Source organism: Camarhynchus parvulus, chromosome 3 (genome assembly GCF_901933205.1).
Source record: "Camarhynchus parvulus chromosome 3, STF_HiC, whole genome shotgun sequence".
Taxonomy (NCBI): Eukaryota; Metazoa; Chordata; class Aves; order Passeriformes; family Thraupidae; genus Camarhynchus; species Camarhynchus parvulus.
The window spans coordinates 55,267,063-55,292,855 of record NC_044573.1 but is presented as its reverse complement, the minus strand read 5'-3'; the positions used below and the strand labels follow the sequence as shown (position 1 = coordinate 55,292,855).

Here is a 25,793-nt window from a genome sequence, read left to right as displayed (position 1 = left end):
TGAGTGGGCTACTTAGGAAAACCAGTGTGTTTCTGGCAGATATCTGGCAGGGGTTTTGGCCTCTTTTTCTCTTTCATGCTGCACCTGCTTACTTGTGTGTTGGCATTTGTGTGGGATTCTCCTCTGTGCTGTCTCTGAAACTTGAGAAAAATTAACTTAGCTATATGGTTTATTTGTATTATTAACAGCTCATAATTCAGCTGTAAATCACCTTTATTTGGACTGAAATACTTGAATCCAGCAACAGTGCAGTTTCTAATCCTGTTGGATCAAGGCCTGTTGGAATCTGTAGAAAGATGGCTGTGTTGAGTGTAATGTTGCCGAACTTCAGACCCTCAGTACTGACTGTCACCTGAGATGTGTCACCTGTGTTGCAGGGAGTGATAAGCATTCACCTGATGAATTTGGGACACTTAACTTATCATGTGAATCTAAAATATTACTCTATCTCTTCTTCAGATTCTTGGGTTTGTTTGTTTCTTAGGTTACAATCCATGCACCTGTTATTGTAATAAAAATGTATCCATGTCTCATTAAGTGGCATTACTGTGCTTTTAGTTTTATGTGTTGGCTTTTCCTCCTGAATTTCTAGAGGTACTTGATTAAGATTTCTTTCCCACTTCTCTGACTTTTTGAAAGGATTGTTCAGGTAGTGCTACACACATCTGAGCACATTCTTAGTTAGGTGTGATACTGTTGATGATAGGATAAGTCCCTAGGTTTTGGGTTTTACTTCAGTCTGCGCATACTTGGATTAGAGGCAGCATTTTGTCTGATAAGATCATATTTTACATTGTAAATGAGCATGCTGCTGATGATATAAGTGTTAATAGGATGACGGAAGTGTCTGCTAATCTGAGTAAAGTCACTTGAGCAGTGGGAGGAACTTGATCCAGTCTCAAGTCCTGTAAGTGTGTCTTCTTGGATGAATTCAGTTAGAATCTGGAGTGGAATACCAGATTTTTGTATTGCTATAGTCAAAACCTCAAAAGCTCTAGTGATGTTAATTAGGCTCAAAGTGCTAAGATTTTTTTGTGAGTTTTCAAATTTCTCATCATTTATGAAAAATAACAGAGCAGAGTCGCTGTTCTGAAGAGCTCTTTGCTCACTGCTCCCTGCAGCACTGCTGACACACTCCCAGAGGAGTAGAAGCCACGGGGATCTGGGAGTTGCATGTCCTAGGCAATGCGTGGGAATTGTTCCCTGAAGGTGTGGGGCCCTATTTCACATGGGTACAACTGTAGTAAACCAGTTTATGTCAATGCTGTAAATCTGTTTTATTAGCACAGCTGCCATTTCTAACACTTCCACTTTGGATTTATGCTGGTGAGAAGGCTTGGTGGCAAGTGTGACAGCTGCAATAGCTTCTTCCTAGAACATTGTACCTCTGAGAGTCTCCAAGCTTTTCATCCAGGACTCTCTCCTCCCCTTGTTAGAATTGTGCATATAGCTTGTCCAAGTCTCACCTATCTTTCAGACACCATTGTAGGAATGTAAAAGTGATCCCTGGGAAAACGGATGTAAGGGCCCAGCAGCAATAATGGAATGGCTCTGCTTTTTTTTGCCTTGGCTTCTGTACTCTTCCTTGCCTTGCTGTTGGGATATGTTTGTGATAGGTGAGTGCTCATCCCCAAGGAGATCTGAGCTTTCACACTTTTGTTGCCAGGAGGTTTGGTGGTCTGACAGGTGAAGGAGATCCACAGTGTGGGAACCACCTTTTGTGTAGGCTGTATGAGGTGAAAAGATGAAGAAATGGATCTTTGTTGTTCTGTAGGCTAAGCTGGTTTTCTGGTATTGGGATATTAGGAATTGTCTCTACACCAAGTGAACAAAATTAGTTGAGTAGCCGCAATTTAAACCAGGGTAAATAATTATAATCATCCTTTTGTCAGTACAATGTATGTCATTTAAGGAAATAGTTTAACTGTGTGTATAGTTTTTCTTGTTAGGAGACTCCTTTCTGTCAGAAATTTTTAGTGTAACCCCACTAACACAGTTCTTGCAGTGCAGATCAGCCATCTATTTTCTGCCTTTGGCTTAGTCCGAAATGAGCCTTTTACATGGGCCCTGCCCACTTGTAACAGGTAAAATCAAACATAACCATGTCCTCTTGGCTGGAGTGACATTTTTAGTGGAGCTTGCCTATAAAGTTACAGCAATATATGTACTTGCATGTGTTGTTTTCCTTAGAAAAAAAAGATTCAAACTGCAGTGGTTTCCACGTGCATTTTTAATGCCCATGCAGGTGAGGTGTTCCAGAGGAAGCAGCTCTCAATGACAGAGCTCCAGGTAGGTGTGTGTATGCATCCAGCAAGCAGAGCTGATGGGAACAGCACAGCAGAGAGCAGAGATTGACTCTGTAGCCATGAGTGCTGTCACCCCAGAAAAACAGGTCTGGAATTGAGTCATAGCTCTCAGCATTCCTTGCTGTTTTACAAATAGCTACTCTTGTGACAACTTCCCAGCAGATGTGCCAAAGAAAATCGTGTGTAAGTTAACCTTTACCTTATGTGACAGAAAAAGCACAGATAGAAGCAGTTGGCACAGTTGTGATCCTTATAAAGAATGGTCTAACAAGGCTCCATATGAACAGATTTTTACTGTTCGGTCTTAATTTTTTTAAAAAGGTTAAAATTTCAGAGTTCTGGGTATTCTAGGATTCCTTTCTGGTTTTCCTTGCATATTCTGTATTTATTGCTATTGCATCTTTTTTTTTTTCCCTCAAGTGACCCTTACTGGTTAGAGTAGACCCATTTTGATGAAGACTCAAACTGTGCAAACTGTAGTGATGATGGTTGTTTTCAGTTACAGCAGGAGAGCATGGGGTGGGTGAGGCAGGCAAAAGATGGGTGTGTTCTCACAAATAAGGCAGTTTTGTGTTGCTTCTGGAGCTTGAGTCTCATCCTGCCTGTGCCATAAAACTTCCCCCTGGTCAGGCCATGTGTTCATGTGCACAGGCTCCCCAGGGGATCTCTGGCTTGAAGCAGAAGCAGGGAGTGCAGGCAGGGAGAGTTTCCCACGTGCTGTGTGGTCGCAGAGGGCTCTACTCCCTGGTATACCGTGCAGTGAAAGCTCAAGTTACGTTCTTGGTGAATTCAATTCCCAGCTTGGTTCTCTATGTCTAATATAGCAAGAAAATTCTCTATAGAGTTAGCTGCTAATACAAAAGCCCCTCATGCTTGGATGCAGCTGCCAGTGTGTACCCCACAAAAAAAGCCCAAATAGAGATACAAACTTTTTAAGGTCTGTTCAGGCTTAACTGAAGCTTTTGCATTTTTTTAAAAACTGTGACTAGCCCCTCAATGGAGTAAGCAGCGTTGGGGGCTTGGCAAGAAGCACAGTATGACTTTATGCCTGTGATTTTATGTGCCAAGATAAATTGATTTACAGTTTCAAAAGTAACTGCGCTTCTTTTGTTTTGAGGTGTTGGTAACTCTTACAGTCCTGAGACAGAATACTTCAGATAATCAAGCCTAGACACTTTATGCTTTTAAAGAGCATTTAGGAGTCCTCCAATGACTTTGTTAAAACCACTTTTACTGATGCAGTTGGTCTGCATATTTACATTTTAGCAATTTAGTTGAAACACTGAAATATTAAATGTGAGATGAATGGGAAGTAATGTCCTTGAGTGTAAGTATTACCTCAAAGGGGGGGAGGGAGAAGCCTGAAAAATATTTGCTGGAAAAATTAGAATTAAAATGTAACCTAATTCTCTGTTATTAAGTGGTGCTTGCTAAATTTTCCTGCTGCATTAAAGATGTAATGTTCTGTTTCTCAACAACACTGTGTAAGTCAGGCTACTGGTGCAGAGCAGTTCCACAGTGACAAGTCTTTTTCATCGTGCTGTTCTGACCAATTCACTTCCCTGAGCAGGGCCTGACTGTTTAGACCTTCTCAGCAGTTCAGAGAAGAGGAACTTGAGGTATTCCAAGACCTCCAGCTACAATCTGTTCTGATTCCAGTGGAAAAAGCCTCCACTTAAGAACAGTGGCTGCTTCTTCAGAGGCGCCCGTGGCATTGTATTGTAATTTATGACAAAAGATGGGTTTGTAGTCAGATGTTTTTGCTAGCTGTGCCTGACTTTATTTTTATCTCCATTATGTCTGTTTGATGTATTCAACAGGAGTCCAGTATTGCACTCAGAAATAATTCTCTCAGGTGAACAGAGAACAGTAAGCTACTGCAACTGTAGTTGCATTTTTAGCCAGAATTTAGTCATCATGGCTTGTTAATGATGCTCCAGAAACTTTTAACAGAATCTTTAGGTTCTCTTCCTTATTCAATACACTGGACTAAAGTGAATTTGAAACAGGTGATAAAACAGCAGTTGTGTATCAGTTTCTGAAAATACATTTAGAAAAAGAAGTTGCTTGGAAAAATCCATTCATTCTCTCAAATAACACTCTGTGGACTAGGAACAGATTAAAAATAAAAAAGAAGAAACTTTTACCTTAGAGGATAATTAAGACATGTCACCCTATGCTAACTCACTCCTTGCAACTTACACTGATGAAAATCAGATAGCACGATAAGGTGGACAGAGAAATATTGTGAATCTTTCTTTAGTTTACCATTTTGCTACGTGTCCTTGTGACTTCTAGGATCAAGTGATTCCCCTTCTATATGAATACTAAATGTAAAAAAAGTGAAAATAGTACTACCTCTCAATAAACGTATTCCCATTCAAGTATACAAACACCACTTCCTGATGGGATGAAACATAACATTAAATATATCTGCCACATATATTAAAATCAAGCCAGAACAAATGGCAATGCCAACTCCAAGCTTGGGACAGTGTTGCCGCTCTCCAAGAGTGAGCTGGTAAACATGAGAGAAAACATCCATCAGAAATACACAAAGTAGCAATTTATTCAGCATCATTTTAACTGTTAAGGGAGAAAGCAGTAGAGTCTTTCACCAAATACAGTCAGCACACATGAGATTCATCCATAGGTTAAGCCCTCTCTAACATTATTAGTATAGGGGCTGGTAATAATGTTCACAGACTGAGTTGAATTTTTTTCTTAGTTTGAGCAGAAGATTTTGAGATTTATCAGGAGACACAATTTCATTATTCTCCAGAAGCATCTGATCGGAATTTTCCAAGTCTTCTCTTTTCTACTGTTTTGTCTGTTTTCTTCTTCCTGAGTTTGTTCTGTCATCAGAAAACTACCCTTGCAAGTTCAAACAGAACCTGTGGAACAGCAAACACATTGGTGTGGATTTTTATTTTAAAACCTTTAAATCACTTTACACTATAAATGAGATAATCTGAAAAGTAACTGTAGCTGCAATTTGAAAGTTGCAAAGAACAATTACTAATCCCTGTGTACATCACATTAATACAGTAATCTTAATTCTCAAAGTATGAAGTATAGAAATTACACTTGTTATTATGTCCTTAATACTGAAAAAAGCCCCACCAACCTCTATGGTGATCAGTATTACTATCATCCACTCAAGGCGCAGCGCGTGCTTTTCATTCAGGTGATTTCGCATTAGGTCTGTCAGCTCCATGCAGTGCTGGAGCTTTTCATTCATTACCTGAAAGCAATTACAAACATCACAAATCTGGACTCCAGAAATGGAATCAGATCACTAAATAGGGAAACATACTCCACAGAACTAGAAAGGGGTTACCACATCTGCAAAATAGAATAGAAAATTAATAGAACAGAAAATTCTGTAAGACAACATGCACAAGCAACAGAAACTTCAGTATAAATGAACCTGTAATTTCAATGGGCTCCCCAAAAGAACATAAATTTAGATAGGCATCTACAGGTATTGACGTGTTTCTGGGTGATACCTAATCATGAAAACAGTCATAAGCAAAAGAAGATACATCTTTCTGGAACGCCTCAAAATTAAGTATTTATAATTGCCGTACCACCAGGAGAGGTAGTTTTCATGCTTCTTATTCCGGTTCAGCAGTAAACATTATGTCACCCTTCAAGAACTGATGTGAATGATCATGTCAGTAAGAAGAATCCACTTCTCAGTTCTTCTATTTAAAGCCTAATTTGTGGCTCAGGAAATAATTCATTTATGTGAGGCAGGTTAACCTAAACCAGGTAAAGGTGTGAGTGGGCTAATAACACCTGGAAAAGGGGAGCATGTATAATACCTTATTATTTATTCACTTTCTGCAAATAAAGCTCATTCGCAGAGCAATCTGTGACCCTGCTGAGCCAAAGACAACTGATCTGAACGTGGAAGATTCTCACAACAATAAGACACTCACCTTAACTCTGCGATTAATGTTGAGAAACTGGCAAGTCTTGTCATAAAGCTCTTCCAGTTTTTCTCTATCCCAGTAGAAGTCTGGTGTTATTAGCAGGTCTGAGCTCAGATTTATACGGTGTCTAAAAAGAATGGGCACTACTGTAGTTCAGGCTTCCTCTTGGTGAATATATGAGCAAATATTGACATGCAATTAAATGAAATAAAATTTTCCTGTAATTCTACATACAGTATGAAAAGAATCTCCTTTCATAGTAAAAATACAATTGGAATGATTACTTAAAACTGGTCACATCTCCTGAAGCTTTTGTAGGAATACTCTACTGTGGAACCCTTTTGAACATAAATGACTTTTTCCTTACGCCGTCATTGCCTCCTCAACCTCTGACCTTCCTTAATTTTTGGTACCTGTAGAGAGGTCCCTGACTATGCTGGTGCTCACTGAAGCAACAATACAGAACTCCTAAATGTGACTGGTACTGCATGCTAGATATGTGTGTGCAGCACACCCCTCAGAATCAGGCAATGGTCTAAGCATCATAAAAGCTGAAAGCTAAAATCTCCTGCCTTCAATGTATTGCTAACAAACCTTTGGATACTTGGAACGTCATTGCTGATTACTGATCAGTCCTTCAAGTACCCCAACGTTTGAAACAGGAATTGTTTTTTAATTTTACCTTGGAGATTTGGTGGGATTTTTTCCTTTTCCTTTTTGGTTTTTTTTTTTTTTTTTTTTGAGTTTGTAATGGTCTGCATTGACAAAGGCCAAATTTCACTTGAGGGAGGAATAAACATTAAATACAATGACTTAGCAGAGGTTTCTGAGTAAGTCAAGGGAAGAACAGAACTCAAAAGATATTTACCAACTCTAGCCTATAGATAACAGTTCTACACCTACCCCCCTTTCTCCTGGTATTCTTTACATGCTGTAAATACAGTATCTAATGTAATTACTAGTTTAAACACGTGTTGCTGGACTTAGGAAAGGAAAAGGGTGTGGTATTCGGTCATTTATGATATACTGCCTGCTTAATGCCTGCAGTTGAAATGCCAGTGTGAGTGGTGAGCCAGTGGGTCCCCTTACTAATGTAAATAGCACACAGACTCCAGTCAAAATAAGGAATTCTCCCACCCTGTCCCACCCTGCTCTACTTAGTGGGTATTCTTCTCTTTGTATACTGCACAATGTAACTTTTACATTCTGTGTAATACAATGTCTTGGGTGTAACCAAAGAATTTACCTTAGTGCGAAGAGTTCTCCAATTTTCTGCATCACATCTGCATGAGAGAGTTTTACCTTCCTTCGTGACTTTAGAATCTGAAAAGTAGGAAGTTCTTCACTGCTTGATCAAGTAACATGTATTAGTAGTTAAGAAGTCCAGAGTTGTACAGCCTGAAGTATCTTAGAATCTAAATGCATACTGTACTTACTAACATTTTAGTTTTGTTTGCTTAGTGCCTTGCTTCTCTAGCTTTCTAAGAATATCACCGTGTAACTGGTTCATCCAGGCTTCTCAATAAATCACTGAGTACATCATCAGTAGCTACAGAAATACTGGGGCATTTTCTGTAAGTGATTTCCTGAACAAGAGATGATTTGTTCTTCCTTCCTGCTGTTTTTATTTTAAAGTCATGACAGTGTTCTATTACCTTGCCACTCCTTAGCCTTTTAATAGACTTTCTCCTTATAACAATCAATGTATTACCATTTATTTCCTTCATATAAAAGTAATAAACCAAACGTTTTCTCTTTTGAACCCCACAAATCTCAATTTTATATAAAACTTTATATGGGCTTTGTACTGTAATTACGTCTCATGAAAAACTTTTAAGTAATTCACTCAAACTCTTCATTATGTTCAAGTCAAAGCACATTATTTTCAGCCCAAGTTAGCACACTCTGGCCAGGTTTTTAAATGCTGCTTATCCTGTTACACATACATTTCACCAGTAGCAAGTGACAGTGGCACAACATAGGAAACATTATTACAATGCAGAACCAAACTCCCAGCCCTTTAAAGGTGTTTTGAGCTTCTCTACCCTGATGAATTGACGATCAAACGTGTTCAACATTCAATTGCTTTTTCCCTATCCTCAGCTACTTATGGACTGATTTTTTATAAAACACAGGAGAAAAGGAGGGGAACAAGACCTCACCTCAGGAATTGACTGGATAGATTCCACAAAGTTATCCAGTAATGATTCCCAAATAGCTAGCTTCACTGCAACACAGAGATAACAAAGCAGAAGACTGTGAGAAGTACATACGCTTTCAAGTAATTCTAACTTTAAATCTGCCAACAGGCTGATTCAGGACATGTCGATGCTTACAGACATTATTTGCAGCAAGTTACAGTTTGCACCGTACAATCACTGCTCATGTACCAGTGGGCAGATCTGGGCTGGGCACTGACACAGCTCTGCACACAGAACCAGCTTCACCATGAGCGCAGCTTTCTTCTCCAAGTCATCAGCTCAGATCCTGGAGAGTTTCTGCTTCAGCTCAGAAGTTGTGTGTCCAAGTGCTCTACTGGATGTGTGACCCTCTGCAAATTACATTCCAAGGAGGCTAGAGATAATGAGCTATGCTGGCGTCAGGCTGACTTCATGTGGCACCTCAAGAGCCTCCATTGCATTTCTAGTGTCCTGCACAGCTCTCATTCTCTATTTGTGCAGTATTGATGCACTGTGCTCCAACCACAGAGTTAGCTTGTATGGACACACCACCTGTTCCTGTTGAAGATCAATCCAAACTTTAGCAATCTCCTGCTTTGTTTTTAGGTGAGTGTACTGTTAGTGAAGATATTAACTTCTGTTCTACGGAAGCTTGAGTTCAGCACTGGCACTGGCAACACAAATTCTGCTATGCCTCAGCTTGAACCTAGTAAAATGTTTCTGCAAGATGATAATATAACTTAGGCCTTGTTCTTTAGTCCACAGATCCCCAGACAAGAAAGAAGTAGCAACAGATCAAAACTTAACCCCATTCAATCTGAAAGAATTAATCAGGGAAGATTTAATTGTCAAAATGAACTCTTCTGTCGTAGTACTCAATAGTATCATCTGTCTAGGACACTGCCAGTAAACCCAATGCTGAGCATTTTGCACAATCATCTTTTGAATACAGAGGCCTAATCCAAGTCACTGACTTAAATGACTTCAATTTTAGCTCCTGAAAAAAACAACAACCAGTAAACATTTCATCTGTCACCTGTTATTTGACAGATGCTGGTTTCTGCCATTCATAAATTTGACTAGGGACTATACTTGCATCCTTTATTTTTTACTGAACATTATCTCCTGGGAATAAATCTCTTCCTCTCTTTTAAGAGGCACTACTCTTCCATACAGTGCCTTTATGAATAAGAAGACTATAGAGAACAATATGCTTTTTTCTCAACAGCTCTTCCTTCAACAGTCAAGAACCATTTACTTACACTGCACTCCTTGATGAAATGGTGTAGCACTTAAAAATGTGCATTCTATTTCTTTCCTCTGTAAAGGTGCACTTCCCCAAAATACTACTGGAATCCTGGAATTTACCCTAAAGGCAGTAGAAGTAGACAGACCAGAGTTCCCTTAAAGGCCTTTTTGAGGACAGCCTTACTGCTGCTGGTTCCTAACTCCCACTCCCTCCATCATTCAAGGTCTGAAGCAGCAGACACGTGTTATTTGCTCAAGCAGCAGGATGACTGGTGAACCTGACTTCTTCACAGTGCCTCCCACTGTCTGCTACCATAGCTAATAAGCCTGCAAAACATTATCTGTGACTCTGGTCCACATATGTGTTACTGATACACCTCCCCAGCTGGGAGTAGCTGCCCTGTATCACTTCTTTAGCTGGTATCTAGCTTTTTCTGTCAGAGGAAATGATGTCAGTATGAATTACTCAAGATTACTGAGAGGTTTCTAATAGTGAACTCCACACTCATTGTTATCCTAGGATAGTTTTCAAAGGTGGAGTAAAGGATGCTCAGTAGAATGTGTATCTTTTGCAAAGCATGTTTGTTAATGCGCTTTGTTCAGCTTTGAAAAGGTTTCCATTCAATAAAGCAATTCCAATTTACAGAAAACATGGTTAAAGCATTGAAATCTGAAGCACAATCACTTTACAGAGTTTGTCTAAACCAGATACCAAGTTTTTTCCAGCCTGTCACTGTGCAAGTCCCACTTATAATGACATTTCACAAAATCTGTAGCACAGACTACATAGTACAAACAATTATTAACTTACCAGAAAGACAAAGAGCATTTGAAAAAGCAAATTTCTGCAGAACAACTTCATCACTATCCAGTTCAGAATTTAACAAGATTTGTCCTTTATGGAGCTTTGACTGACCTCTGTTAAGACAAGATTGAAGCATCTTCATCGATCGATCGAGCCACCAGCATAGTAACATTTAAAGAATAATCGACAGTGCAAGAAAGGCTAGTTGTTAATTTAGATAAGGTATGCCATGTCTGTATGGTATCACCCCCATCCTTGCATTTTACTCATGTTCAACCTGACAATATTCACAACAAATCACTGAAAATTAGTTCCTCAGCCTAAGACAAATATTATGGCCAAATTTTCTAGGTGTAAATGCAAGTGCAGCAAGCTGTGATGGTAACTGTAGCATTGCTGCATACACACAGATTATTCAGAGTAAGCAGGATGCTGGTCTCTCTCCTGCTTTTTAGCACCTCTGTTATCTTTCTCTTTTCATTTTCTGCTGTCACTCTTATCAATCTTACTCCCTCCCCACTATGATGTTGCTTTCCCTAAAACCTCTATTGCATAGGGGGCAAGGAGCAAAGAAAAGGGGACAAAAGACTTGTTCAATTTTTCATGTCAATCTCACTATGACACATGCAGAAGCAAAATGGAGCATCTCAAGAATCGCAAATTACACAACTAAATAGTACCTGCAGTTTTCAACTGGTCAGGAAAAACCAAACAGCTGTCTCCTTATCAAGTTACTTTAAATAAGCTGAGCATCATTCATTCAGTTCCTATTAAAAGTGTCCTGTCTAGGGGTTGCTTTTGGGTGCTGTTGGGAAATTACAGGTAATACATATCATCATTTTCATTGTGAAATATTTCTGTAGAGATAATTTTCTTTCCATGATGAAAAAATATTATTTAGCAAGGAAAGATAACTTGCCAGGTTTATCATTACATAATAATTAAGCTGTAACTTTCCTACTAAATGAAGTATATGCAGAAATTACATCTTTGTATATGAATCTCAAGGACATGGTGAAAGCTTATAGAGAGCATCCACTTTAAAATCAAACTCTTCTCAATAATGCTTATTAGTTTTTTTGCTGTGACATACACAGTTACATAGTTTCTGTTTGGGATTGCCGAAGAGTTGTGTGGGCAGGGAGCTTCTTATTTACAAGATCTATTGTATAAGCAAATCACAAAGGCCACTACTTCCAAGTTTACCAAGACAGAAACATTTATCCACTCAGATTTATAGTTTTTCTTTCTTTATTTTACTCATTTGGAAAAAAAAGTAAGGACAAGTATATTTTTACTAGCTGAATTACTTTTGCTTGAATTTGGTTTAGGTGTCTGTTAGCTTTTATATAAAGACCACCTGAAGATACTTACTCTCCTATTCTATAGTTCAGCTCTTCATTCTCCCAATGGACCAGTGCAACTTCATATGGTTGAATTTCATGCTGCTCTAGCACTTGCATGATATTCTTCATCTGAGAAGGAGACAATTGCAGCAAGTCACTATGCAGCAAATTATCACTCTGCAAAGAACTTGCATAGGGCAGGCTGATGAATGCAACCTTCATGCTGAAGTTATTTACCTAACAATGAAGAGGTGTGCTAAATAATGAAGTTATTATTAACATAGTTTACATCTGAAACTAGTTGTGGTTTGAGAAGAATTTGTAGCTATAAACAACTGCAAGGAATCTGGAAAAACTGAAATGTCATTTTATATGTGCACACACGGAACAGGGTAAGGATTAACCACAGCAGCAGTAAGGGCAACATGGATGTATTCAGTATTATAACAATGAGCTGTACTAGATTTTGGCAGATGTCTGAGTGTGGGAATGAATCTTTAGGAGAAGTACATTAGGCGGTGGTTTCTGATAAAATTACTAGTTTGCTGCTAAATCAGTAGTCTTGTTTCAGCTACCAGAGATCAGTTATATTACAGAAACCCTTTACCACTACAAAAAATCTGGAAAAATTGTTTCAGCTGCCACATTCATCCCTGTAAGTAGTTAAATGTGCGATTTTACTTGCAAAAGTAATCTCACTGCGCCTTTATTCTCCAGCACACTAAAACCTGATGCAGGGAGAAAGAGCCCTTTTCTCTCACAAAACTTTCTCCTCTTGACATCTGACTTAAGATCTCTCATCCTTGTTCCTTTCTATCTGCTACAAGGCTCCCCTCAAAAAAATCATCTGCAATTAGAACAAATTCTGAACTAAAAAAAGCATTCACCTATGAGTTTTTAAAAGGCATTTAGCTACACAACAGCCAATAAAAAACCAAACCACAAAACCACAAAACACTTTTGATGCCTAAATTCTTTAGAGTTCAATCTTCTATTAAACCATACTTAAAAGCACTCTCCTTTTAAAATAAAAGATCATAGTTCACCTTTTAGCACAAAACTGTACTCTATGAATTTTTCATAAAGCATATTTTCCAGGTTAAGTACTCTAAAAAAATCTGTTGGATCACCTGCAAGAGGGATTTTCTTTGCACTGCTAACTTTCTTCATTGCTTTCAAGACTTTTGGTGATACTATCTATGTAACACAGTAACATTTTTCACTGAAAAAACCCCCTCAACTATACAGCTGAAATAGCTCCTTTCATAATCCTGAATTCAATATTAGCATGACTAAGACTTGCCATACAATTCAAGTCTTGTGATAAAAAAGGGTATGAAAACATAGGAAGCATCTGCTCTGAGGCCAGTCACCTCAGCAAAACAGCAGTGTCCAGGGACAGTTCAGCAGTGCAAACCTCACACTGCTTCTAGGCCCAGCCTAATTTTAGAGAAGGGACTAGCTGTGACACAGTAAAATTAATTAGAAGAGATGTTCTGGAGTCACTAGCTGCAAACTCCTGCTATTACAGGCACTTACGTCACACAGTTTCCTTTTAAAAAACCTCAGAGCTGGTTTTTCTTTTTGCCCTTGCTATTTTGGTAAGGAAGCTGCTGTGCAACCTTCCTACTCAGGTATTTGAAACTGCTGTTTTGTATTTTAAGTTTATTTTTGTGATCAGTCTGTATTTGTTACTTCTTCTGTTAAATAGCTGTTAATTTAAAATATTTTTTTTCTCCTACTAGTAATTTTGGGGTACTTTTGTCCATTTGCAGTGACACTACATTCAGTTTTACTGAATTACTTTCAGTTTCTGTTCTACAGACCAGTTTGGGGTTTTTCTCCTCTCATTTCAGTTCATTAAAGCATGGCCATAAAAATACTTCCTGTATTTGAGCAAGTCGTTTGGCAGTTAAAGCTTTGACTATGATTTCAATAAACAGAAAGAGGCATTTTCCTCCTCTTTTACAAATAAAGCTAGCAAGGGACCAACTACTGATACTAGTATTGACCAGGAAAACAAGGTATCAAACTTTCAAAGGTATTTAAGCATGTACAACAAGGAGAATTTTCAGAGTACTCCAGAGGGCTAAGGTGTTCATCTCAAAGATCATCAGCAGTTAAAGCAGCTGGTCTTCAGTAATATTTGTGAATGAGCAGTGTAGTTACAGCCATAGCATCCAAACAGGCAAGGGAGAACTGGTATCTTTTTGTAGGACACCTGATACACTGACACCCCCCCCAAAACAGACAGGAAATTGGGAACATTTCAGTTCTGAAACAGAAGAACTGAACTTGAATCCAGAAATTGTTCACATCTGGAAACAACTGCTCTGTTTTCATTTACCCCAGTGAAAATTCTCCTGTGAATTTCTATGCATCTCAGTATCATCTATTTAATACACCATTTAATTTCACATAGTCTGTCTACAGATAAGGTCAATACTTTTGTATCTAGAATCCAGTTTAACCACAGTAATAAAAATACATTCAAAACATTAAATAACTATAAATGTATTCACTAGAATAGATATGCTTCTGGCGTACCCTTCTAGGTCAGCAAAGATCACCAAAATATAATATATCAGCAACATATTTAATAATTATACCAATCAATAAAAAACTTCCTTCAGGAAAATTGCTGGCTGGTAAAAACACAGAAAAGTATTGACAAGTTGCTTATAATTCTTTTTTTTTCTTTCAAAGTTGTACAAACGTAAGTCTTTAATAACTGACTTAAAATGGAATAGAATGGAATAATCCTTTTCTTCTAACATATTTTATGTTACATTAGTGCTTTTAAAATAATCGTTCACAGGTAGATTTTTCTGATCAACTTTTTCAGGATGTAGAACTGCAAGAATATTCTTTTTGTCAGTCTAACTAAATTAAGGCTTCAGATTTTTGTCTTAAGTAGATGAAATTTCAAAGGTGATGTATCAGCAGCCCACACACTTGAGGGCAGTAGCAGGCAAGAACTTGCACTCATTGGAGAAGAACCAATCAGTTTTTTTCTTTCACAGAAAGATCAATCTCCCAGACAAACCTCTAGCATGCTGAGCTTTGTGAGACTGATAAAACACCTGCTTTATGCAGTTTTAACCAAGTTTCACTTTACTTACACTTTTCTCTTCCACATTCCAAAATACAACAGCCCCTTCCCTGTGAATTCAAGGAAAAACTGAGTGTAATCATACTGTTTTAAATGTATTTTAATGGAATACTCAAATTGTACAGTGGCAATTTTTGTCATTGTGAATGAAGAAACTTAAAGCTATCTTCAGAGAAATTACATACTAGTTGCTTTTTAACCATACTTCAATGAAAAACCATGAGAAGGTGTTTTTCAATCATCTAAATAATTCTGATTTTTTAAAAAATCATTCTGACTGGACAGTTATTCCTTGAGTTTCATGAGGTAATATGATGCAAGATCTAGCAAGCTGCACTACTTCCTTCACACCATTACTATTAATGATATAATATTTTGAGCACGATTTATTGCTTACCTGAAGAAAAAAATCATGCCAGGATCATCTTCTTTTGCAGATTTCTCAGTACTGACCACCAAAACATTTGCAGCATCTGGTTTGAAATAAGTAAAAAAAATTAGAATATTTAGTCAAACTTCTAAACATGACAGCTGATAGCTGCAAGTATGTAATTCAACAGTTGCATACTAACACATCAGCCAGTTCCACATTTTATTTTTCTGATAGAAATGCTTGTCAGGGACCAACTACAATATCAAACTACACTGCTTCTCTGAACTAAAGAACACATTCTAGACCGACTGGGCCTCTGCTGGGAACTTCACCAGAATCTTCAGCTAATGAAAGACAGTATTCTTGAAGAACAAAAGACTTAGGAGAAAACTGATGCAGACATTGTAAATAACCAGGAACAGGACACAGAAATGGACATACAATGTGAGAGAATTGTGGAGGTTTTGCACAGTTGCAGAGAAATTACCAGTCAAATCTGCTTGCCTGGAAGCTCTTCATTTCTCTACACTAAAGTATTAATCTGCACTCAAATTGTGCTGACTTTGCTTTGCCAGTCAGAAACTTGAAAGAGTGTACCGTCAAGACAGGAGAGCCTACACCTGCATTTCCCTGCACATCAGAAGTGTGCTTTTGAAACAAATCTTCCACCCACACCACACTTCTGATGTGCACTGCACAACAGGACATGAAATGTGAGGATTTTTACATTAAATTAAAATGAAAGAGAAGCTCAAAAAATGCTGCTGTGGTATTCCAACCACTAAATGGGGCATTTGTTACAAAGGATTAGACCAGAGCTAGTCCAAGTAGAATATCTCCAAACTTACGAAATGTGGTTGCTGGGTTCTCAAAACAGGGGTTTTGATTCTTCTACAAATCTTCTCCACTGTGCCACTCACTAATACAGATGGAGTTTTAGAAGTCCTGATGTGGTTTCAAACCAGCATGACTTGTTTTTTGCAGCACTAGTGGAAGCTAGACCAGGAAAGTCCCCTACTTCTATTTCAAGTGAGACTTCACAAGGATTTTGCAGGGCCTAACAGCTAAGCCTTAAAAATCTAAATGCCTTTTCAGGAAAATCACAAGTCAAGTGATGGGGTATCCAAAGTTGTTACTTCTGCTTGTGTACAAATTCTACCTTCTGCTTTACTGCTCAGGCCATAGAGGCCAGGTACACTGAGGCAGCAGAGAGACATGACCAAGTACCAGATACACTTTTGCTAATATCTGAATTAGGACCACATGGTTGGTCTGAATGAGCCCTTAAAGACTTTTCTTCCACTTGCTAGTCCAGTTCAGAAACACATAATTGGATGAATAACTAGAGCAATTTTAGGTGTGAAGTTTGAGTTCATCATGGAAGTAACATTTGTCTACATTTTCTCATTTGCCTTTTCAAATGCCAGCCATATCTTTATTTATCCACTCCAGCCAAAACACACAAAATTGAAGAGAATTTGGTCTACTTTAAGTGGAGGTGCAGGATCTGCCTCTAAAATGTTTTTAAAGAGGTCAAAACCAAGAATAACGCTTTGGAAAAACACTACAAAGCAAAAAATTCACACCATAACTGCTGTTTTAGATTTCCATGCAGAAATATTTTTTAAAATTATTTTCCCAAATTCAGTGTTTGGCTTGGTAACCAACCACTGCTACAGGCACATGCCAACCATCACAACATTTCAGATCTGCTGGCACAATCCTTTCATCATTACTTCCTCCAAACTTTTGATAAAACAGTACTCATGAGTCAAAAACACCAAGAAGAAATAAAAGGAATTAGCAAAACTGACACTCCCAGGGTAAAATAACGGCAACAGTAACATTGAATTCATAGTCATGCTGGGGGTTGTACAAAGTTTCTATCCCAAAGCTGTGAAACCAGGGTTAGTTTCAATACAAAGAAACTACAAAGGAACATGAACCATATATTCTAGTGGGTATTGTCTTTCATGTTCATCTTTCTGAACAAGATAATCATTAGTAAATCTTGTGTTTGAAAGAGGTCCACTGGAGTATTACTGCACTTCGATTATTATTTGAGAGGTAGACAGGCTCCTGATAACCCCTACTGAAATACCCATGAAATGCCAGAGCTTCTCCTAACTTCATATAATCTGTTCTTCCAAAGGAAGAAGAAAAGGTATTCTACTACTGACACATGGAAATCACAGCTGTTCCAGGGCATAAGGTTCCTTAAGCTATAATAAGATTAATTTGTTTTTCTTTTGTAGTATAATGCAGCTATTTCCAAGCTCTACTTTCCCAAGTCTGCAGAGATATTTTATATAGAAACCAGAATCAATTATTTTGCTGAAGCCTAAGTGTAGCATTCAACAATTGCTAGGATATACTTGGCCCAATAAAGAAGTATCAACAGCATTCTCTTTACTAGAACTAAACACTTATGTGTGTATCTTTTTCATTTCACTTAGTCAGCAAGATTCTTTCTTGCATGCCTTCCTCTCCAACTCTGATTTACATTAATAGAAATCTAGGTACAGAAAGAAGATGCAACACTTCAAACTACAGAATTGTTTTGACAGCTGACATACTGCACTACCTCACTACTGAAAGATTAATTAAAATAAAACATTCAAAAACTAACACTCAGTGAATTTCTGTAGAAATTCTCTGTATCAGTCAATTTCCAAAGTTATTTATTTCTCATGCATGCATGTAATTTTTCTATACTTCTAATGTAATTGTAATGTTGGGAAAAATTATCAGAGGGTAATGTAATTGTAATGCTGGGAAAAATTATCAGAGAGCAAGAGCTACTCACACTGCTATTCTGAAAGGTTTTGTTGTGGGGACTTTTAGGCAAATAGAATCTTTAAGCAAAGCAATAATTTTACAGGCAGTATGATATATTCCAGGATATTATCAGAATAAGAATATATAAAGTTACAAAAATTATATCCCTCACCCATATTTTATTTCCCCAGATATAACATTGCATTTAATATGTTTCAAAAATCTACCTCTAGGCAAACTTGTTATTTCAACATATCCATGTGAAGTCAGGTCATGACACAGATTACCAAGATGATATTCATCTGCTGTTGCAAAGGCTGTGCACTGCATCAGATTCTGTGCCAAAGGAACAGAGATTTGAGTTAGGGCAAGGCTGAAGCAAGATGGTAATAAGACAACTGTTTGCTTCAAATTTATTAAGAGAGTGACGATTTTCAATTATGCACTGTTCTTGGTATCATTGCCATGATTTCCACCTGGTGTACATATACTAACAAAGTACTTGCTCCTTGTTAGAAGGAAAGAAATCACACACTGAGAACAAGTCAGGTGGCATGAGTGAAGTCACAACAAAAATTCTATGACAGAGCCCCAAAGACAACCCTTCTTACCTGAAAGCCAATCAAATACTTGAAGAGCAGAGCTGCACTTGCTGCTGCTCTCCCAATACCAGGCTTATGACATACCTGGCTGACCACTGAAACCAGAGGCAGGACAGCCCTGATAGAGTTAAAATACCATGTTTTAAAGATAAATGGAGTTTGACTACCCCAGTGTGTTTATCAAGCAGAAGCTCCAAACACAAACCTCGTGTTCTGCCATGCACCAAGCTACTGCCAGGACTGCAGCACAGAAAGTCAAAAGTCACCGACCTTCCGGGCCAGCTGCAGGTGTTGCACAGCTCTAGCGTCCCTCCCTGCCCTGAGCTGCATCCTGCACTAACAGCAGTGGAACAGTACCCATGGCCAGCATGTCCCAATATCCCACAATCTAAACAACTAAAATGTCATATTCAAAGAAGTAAATGGAAAAATTATGCTGACTTGCAAGGAAATGTGTTATTTTCGTGATTAATCAAACAAGTCACAATACACTGATTTGCAAATTCTACTACTCATCTGAAGTGTATTTCTTTGTCCTGATACCATGTATGACCTACAAAATTGTTTTTCAGTACAATGTAGTGGAAAACATCCAGAAAGCAATGTCTCACTGTGGATCAGTCACTTCCCAGCTTTTTGTAACTAATACAAATGGGGATGTAACTAACAACAAATGAACAAAAGAACTGTGCTCATCTGCAGGCATTTAGGTCCACAATACACTTCAACCTAAATCCAAGTTACATTCTTGCAGCACTCATACACTGTGAAATAGCAAGGCTTCAAGAGGGGCTCTGCTCCCTGCAGGGGGCCTGTCAGCAATCATTAAAATCATCACCTCACATTTGAACTTTTCTTTTTTAATGTCAACATTCTACTATCACAGCCAAAGCTTTGCTTACACATCATCTTAATTCAGGAACAACTACCAGAAAATAAGCTTTCAAAGTAATTATAATATTCAGAGAGCAATTTTGTAGCCATATTCCCATAACTGTGCTAGAAGGCTGAATTAACAGTGGAACAGAACTCTGCTTTCAGTTCCCTCAAAGTATTGAGTTTCATTATCATAATTTCAACTGCATAAATCCACTTGCAATTGCTAAATCACCAGTGCCAATTATACATCTGAATCTGAAGATTCTTCCAAAAAGCTCCTGTTATGGTAAGTACACATGCTCTGCCTGAAACTCTTCTGTCAAGAGTTAAGGGACCAAATTCTCATCTTGTAATACAATCTGAAAACCTCTATCCTGCTCTGTGTTTTGCCAGTTTATTACTTGGGCTATTCCTCGTTTCAAGGCACTACAGGACTGACTTTCTGTCTTACAGCTGCAATTTTACTTTCAATGGCTACATTTCTCATTTAGTTACAACCAGAGGTTTTCCATTAAGCTACATGCCTGAAAAAGCATTTTGGATATGAACTACTTTTGGGTTTGGGGATTTTTTTTTTTACAATGTACTGTTTCACTTACATATTTACAAAAATCTTGTTTGATAGAGAACATTTGGCTTAGGCATAATTTGTGATTAAGACACCTAAAACACGTGTCCATGGGTGCTGGTGGAGATACAGACAAAAAAAATTACTCTCATCAATGACTCAGTTAATCCTAAAATAGATATGTTAAATGGCCGGCCAACCTTAATGCCATGTTTTCTGCTACATCCCTTTCACCTGCAAACTTCAAAAACCCCAGAATACAGCACCTGTACTGGTGCTAGAAAGGAACTTGAGCTACTCACCCCCTTCTCCTTTCTGCCTATAGCATTATTGAGATTTTATTCAGAGCAGCACACAGGATGGCTGCTCCTAAGGACAGCTAAGTACCTTGACAACTCATTTTCTGTATCATCCTCTCCCCAACAGCTGTATAGGCTCATGGAATCATAACTCCCCTTAGTCCATCTCATCCATTTTTAGGATACAAAAAGTTTTAAGAACGAAAACCTGTAGGATGAACTTTAGTCCTCGTATCACCCCAGGAATCGATCTTTATCTGAAGTGTGGTAAATACTGTGTCTATGCCTTTCAAATTTCAAACTATTTCTATGCTAGATGGCTGCAGCATTAAGAGTTAGCTCAGAGGCTTTTCCTGCCATCAGACCGTACCAGGTTATCCAAGCAGTGGTACCACTCACTGATGGACTCACTGAATCACTTAAATGCTTCCAAGGAAATCCTCTATTTATCCTGAAAAACTGGTTGTACAACAATTTACCACTGCCGGTGCCCTGCACTCTGCCTGTAAAAGCACATGAAGAACAGTGCTGCAGAGGATGGGAAGGATCTCATTCACCCAGTGCTCTGCAAAAGAAAGGTGTCAGCTGCCAGGCCCTCCCAGAGGGAAAACATCACAGATCCTCAGGGTTCTCACACTGAGAATCCCAGGAATGGGCCTGCAACTGCTGTCTCCAGAGGCAGGACAAGATGGGAAGGAGATGTCCCTAAGGCAATGGCCTTGGTGCTAGGGCCTGCTACACTAGAGGTAATTTCTGGCCCAGCATTTTGCCAAGCAAAAGCCTCCTCAGGAAGTATATTATTATTTCAGTGCATCAGGCAGTATTTTCTCCATTTCTTCATAATGGAAAAAATTAAAAATAGCACTGCATGTTACTTGCACATATATATGAAAATGTCAAACAAAGAAATTGTTTGCATTCTATGCTGTCATTTAAAAGCCTCAAAAATGTCACTTCACCCAAAACCAAGAAGAATCAAACTCTGAATGTAATGTTACCGCATGACTAAAAAGCTGGAAACATTACATAGTGTTCCAGGACTAATATTTTTCACTTTCCTCTTTCAAAGCAATCTGAAAATATTAGTGGGAACTAAATTGTTTGTAACTATCTTTTTATGTTACACTACAACATGCACCTGCTTATCACACAAAATACTCATCACAAGCTTAGATACGAGAAGGCAAGCATTAAAACTTTTCTCTGCTCACATTCAGTAGATCATGTAACACATATATTTTGCAACATGGAAACTATTTCTAAAGACACAGCGCTTGTTTTAGTCTCACCTATCGTACTATTTTACTAACAATACCCTGAAACTCACTTGTTTTAGCCTGACAAGAACAGTAGCACATCTGACACCAGGATTCACCATGGGAATCCTATATTCAAGTGTACTTAAGGCCTAGCCTGGCTAAGAGCTATCTTAAGAAGATGTGGCTACAAATATGCACTGTTCTTCCTCATTGTACCTCACTGTATCTAAAACAGTGTGTTCTTGCATTTCCTCTGGAGACCTCAGAGTCTGATAATCAAGGTGCTATTTCTACACATGGAATGATCTTTCTCAGGTAACACAAGCTACACTTGCACATTTATAACCCATCTGGAACTTAATCTGAATATAAGCTTTATACTATTTACTTTCACTTCTGTTTCTCTTTGAGTGAAACCTTAAAACTGGGTAGATCTGGATAAGCAAAGAGATGTAGAGAAAGTTAAATTATTCTGACAGCTAGACTTTGTTTCTCAATAGAAAATGTCATTTGAAAGCACTGGTCAAAACTATTTTTAATGCACTTCACCTTTCCACTTTATAGTAACCACTCATCTTCCCTCCACTTTTGTTAACACATTGCAAGTAAACTTCCATTTTACCTTCAAAATACCAAACATGCCAGTTTCTATCAAGCTTGCTTCTATTTGCAACGCTCCAACGCTAGTGTAAACAATGAAGTCTTTCTCACCAAATAATTATGTTAATTTCATTAAAATGTTTATCTAAACCCAAATCTGAATGGAAATTAAACTGATGTAATCCCTTAATGTCACATAGACTGTAAATGTTATACTTCACCTCCATGTCTGAGAGTGGCAGGTTCGCTCTGGATGGCTGCTTGGTCCTCGGTGCCTTTGGTGGCCTCTTAACTGGCTGGTTGCTGGCTTTGGGGACAGTTTTACCAGCTGATACGACTGCATAAAATCTTGATGACGTGTTCCTAAGCTTTTTGATCCACTCTGTATTGAGCCTGTAGTTTTCCATCATTGTCACCCCCAAACGTCTCCAGGATGAGAAAAAACCCTCCCCACTGTGATAATAAACATTTCTTTCCAAAGTGGACAGAAATTCTCGGAGAAAATGCTGATTCCTGACTTGTACACATTGACTTGTCAACCAAGGGAATGCAGGTTTCAGTGCATACAAATCCCAAGACTTTGCTGTTCTGTGAGCTGCTCTTTCAACTTCATTATCCAGCTTTAGTAGTAGACATCCAGTTTTGTTAAAGCTCTGGCATTGGCATATTGTTGTTAAAGCGTGGAAGGATCTCATCTGAAGGTGCAGAAGTTTCAGTCTCATTTCTTCCCTCTGAACTGTATTTAAAACAAACAAACAAAATAATCCCTCAACATTTTGGAAAGAAATAAAATTATTCCCGTCTTATCTAAAAGGTGGTCCGTATTACTCTTGCATGTGTTAGAACTCCTCAGCACACAACACTGGTGGGAATAAAAAGAATTTTTTGATCCTATGGAGACACTCTAAGATCAAAACACATCGGTGTGCTTGTAACAAGTGGTGAAAAAATAGAACTGGTTGCTGCATCAATATGCAAGAGGGCATCTTTTCCTTTGGCTGCTCATTCTGTGCAGCAGCCTGCACTTTCAGTAACTCCACTGCTTGTGAGCAAGCAAGCACACACGTTAAAGAGAACATCAGACACTGTGAATCACTGTGATATATAATAAAAGCAACAATTAGATTACTACGTGGTTGTATGGGAATGTCACCTGCAGAACACACACTGCTCAGCCCCAGCTCCAGCTGCTGTGCCATGAACAGCCAAGCACAGATCCAGCCCCAGCCACCTGTCCTGACCACAGGACAGAGAATGGAACCGACTCACAGCCTTGCTCTGCCAGTACATCCTGGTGCTACAGGGACCACCAGGCCTGCCTGCAGAGCCACCCTGCAGCCTGAAACACAACAGTGTCCTTATGCAGGCAGCTCAGACTAAGAGCAACCCTTCTATATTTGCACTACATTGTGTGAGCTAATAAAATAAAAATATTCACAGACTCAATACTGCAGTGGATGTGTCTCATTTGCTGAAAAAGCTCAGTGACAAGTCCCTACCCTCATCTGGCTTTCTTAAGAACATTTCCCTTACAACACAAAATCCATCCTCAGCAAGTTATTAACAAAAAGTCCTCAAGGTGCCTAGTTCAAAAAACTGCCCATTTTAGAATATTTTTCAAAAACAGAAGGAGGATCTTTAATACTAAAAATACATTTAACATAATAGTTCAAACACACATTTTATTTAAAGAGCAAATCATAGTGTGTGCTGCGGAACAAGCCCTCCAGCCTGACAAGGATACCCAGACGAACTGATATTGGGCTTAACTTTGTATCTTTACATGCTCTTCACTTGTACCTTTTTGCCCAATTTAGAAACCTGTTATTGGAATACTTACTGAGATAAAATATTATTTTAATTTTAAACTTGTTCTGTATTTAAAAACCAATGCTGTCCAGGACAAGGCATATTTACCTTTTTAAAGGCCTGATACCTCCTGGATAAAAAAAGAGCAGAGAGAAACTCAGCAACTGCAACCCAGGTGGTGGAGAGCTGGTGCAAGGGGTAAAGTCTCCAGTAGTGTGTGGTAAGTGGCAGAAAGAGATTCAAAATGGTTCTGTTGGCGTTCCTAGCTAATAAAACCTCATCCCGGATCAGTAAAGCCAGGAATGATTTTTCAACTGTAAAGGCTTACAGTAAGTTGCAAGGAAAGAGAGATCATATAGACCGAATTCCATCGAGGGGCCTGAGCGCCAGACCTGCGGCACCAGAGGCGCCAAGCCAGGAGGAGCGGAACACAGCAATTCAAGAGGAAATCGGGACGAAGGGCGACCACAACAGCGCAGGAGGCGCCACCTCCAAGCAGCAGGCACGGAATTGGGATTTATTTTCCAACGTCTCCAGTACACGGCACACTTTAGCCACGCCCGCCGCGGAGGCCCGGCTTGCTGCGGCACAGCCACCGACATATACGGACAGGGCGGGCCCGCTCCGCCGGCGGGCTGACCGGACCAGACCGGCACAGACCGGCCCGCGAGCTCCGCCCGGCCCACGCAGTCCGGATGCCTCCAGACTGCCCCCGGGGCCCGCCAGCCCCGGATGCCGGGGACACTCCGCCCCTTCCCTGCCCCCGTGCGCTGCCGTCCTTGGCTCCAAGGCAAATAGCGCCCGCACCGCCCCTGCGGCAACGGGCGGGGGAAGGGAGCCAGCAGCGCCAGGGCTCCGCTCCTATTGGCTGCGCGCCGGAGGGGGCTGGCACAGCGGGCAGCAAGCCGACCAATCCGAAGGCGAGGCCGCCCCGCCCGCGCGGGCCCACCAAGGCCGCCGGGGCCACCCCCGCCACGCGCGACTCACGGGCGCCCCTGGCGGGCGCGGAAGGCAACGCTGCCAGCGCGCGGGGGGACGGCCCCCCCCAGCCCCGGCCCGCGGCCTCCACCGCTGCTGCGTCACCCCCAAGCGGCGACACCTGAACACGGGGGGTGCCGGGGCAGCCGCACGGCAGCCTCCCCACTCCGGCCGCCACAGCGGCATCCTGGGGTGGGGGGAGGCACGGGGCTGGGAATCGCCCCTCACATCCACGGACGGGGCTCGCGCTCGCCCCGAAACTGCGCCCTCCTCGCGAGGAACGGAGCGGGGCCCTCCCAGCCACGGCAGGACCGGAGGTGGCGGGAAGGGCGGGCGAGGCCGTCTCGGCTCGCCCACAGCTCTCCCGCGGGCGCTGCGGCAGGCCCCGCCGCCTCGGGATTGTCCCAAGAGGGGCTTCGCCCCGCTCCCCTGCCGCAGTGCGGGCTGCGCCGCAGCTCCGGCCGGCGCGCGGGGCCGCCAAGGGCACCCGCTGCGCCGCCGGCCCGGCCCGGCCCCCCTTCACCTCCCTTCCCCGCCCCGCGCGCGCGCCCGCCGCCGCCGCCGCGGCGGGAGGGGCGAGGCGGTTCCCGCCGCCGCCGCGCGCCAGCACTGACCTGGGGAGGGGCGCGCCGCTCTCCGCCGCGCGAGCCGCGGCCCCGCCCACCGCCCGCCGGGCCCCCGCCAGGGCGCGGGCCGACACGCCCGCCCGTCCG

General features: G+C 40.5%; 1 protein-coding gene across 2 annotated transcripts; it reads right to left on the bottom strand.

Moving 5' to 3' along the window:
- Positions 1-4,852: 4,852 nt before the first annotated feature.
- Positions 4,853-25,747, bottom strand: RMND1 (required for meiotic nuclear division 1 homolog). Of its 2 annotated transcripts, XM_030944558.1 has the most exons (12): positions 25,697-25,747; positions 22,515-23,032; positions 18,314-18,422; positions 15,333-15,408; positions 14,946-14,985; positions 11,852-11,952; positions 10,484-10,590; positions 8,407-8,471; positions 7,491-7,567; positions 6,251-6,371; positions 5,434-5,550; positions 4,853-5,200 (listed from the first exon to the last, which is right to left on the bottom strand). In XM_030944558.1, exons 2-12 carry the CDS (start codon positions 23,013-23,015, stop codon positions 5,168-5,170), a joined length of 1,347 nt encoding a protein of 448 aa, XP_030800418.1. In that variant the 5' UTR covers positions 23,016-23,032; positions 25,697-25,747; the 3' UTR covers positions 4,853-5,167. The 2 variants fall into 2 exon arrangements, with proteins under 2 accessions (XP_030800418.1, XP_030800416.1); XM_030944556.1 differs by lacking the exons at positions 4,853-5,200; positions 25,697-25,747 and adding an exon at positions 24,211-24,232 and having other exon boundaries at positions 5,220-5,550; positions 22,515-23,029.
- Between the last annotated feature and the right edge of the window lie 46 nt (positions 25,748-25,793).

Excerpts from the sequence above, each read along its gene's own strand:
- RMND1 (XM_030944556.1), bottom strand. The coding sequence starts at position 23,015 with ATGAGACTGAAACTTCTGCACCTTCAGATGAGATCCTTCCACGCTTTA. Across the intron at positions 10,591-11,851 it reads CTGAACTATAGAATAGGAGA|AGGTCAGTCAAAGCTCCATA; the intron begins GTAAGTATCTTC and ends TTGTCTTAACAG. Across the intron at positions 8,472-10,483 it reads AAATGCTCTTTGTCTTTCTG|TGAAGCTAGCTATTTGGGAA; the intron begins GTAAGTTAATAA and ends TCTGTGTTGCAG.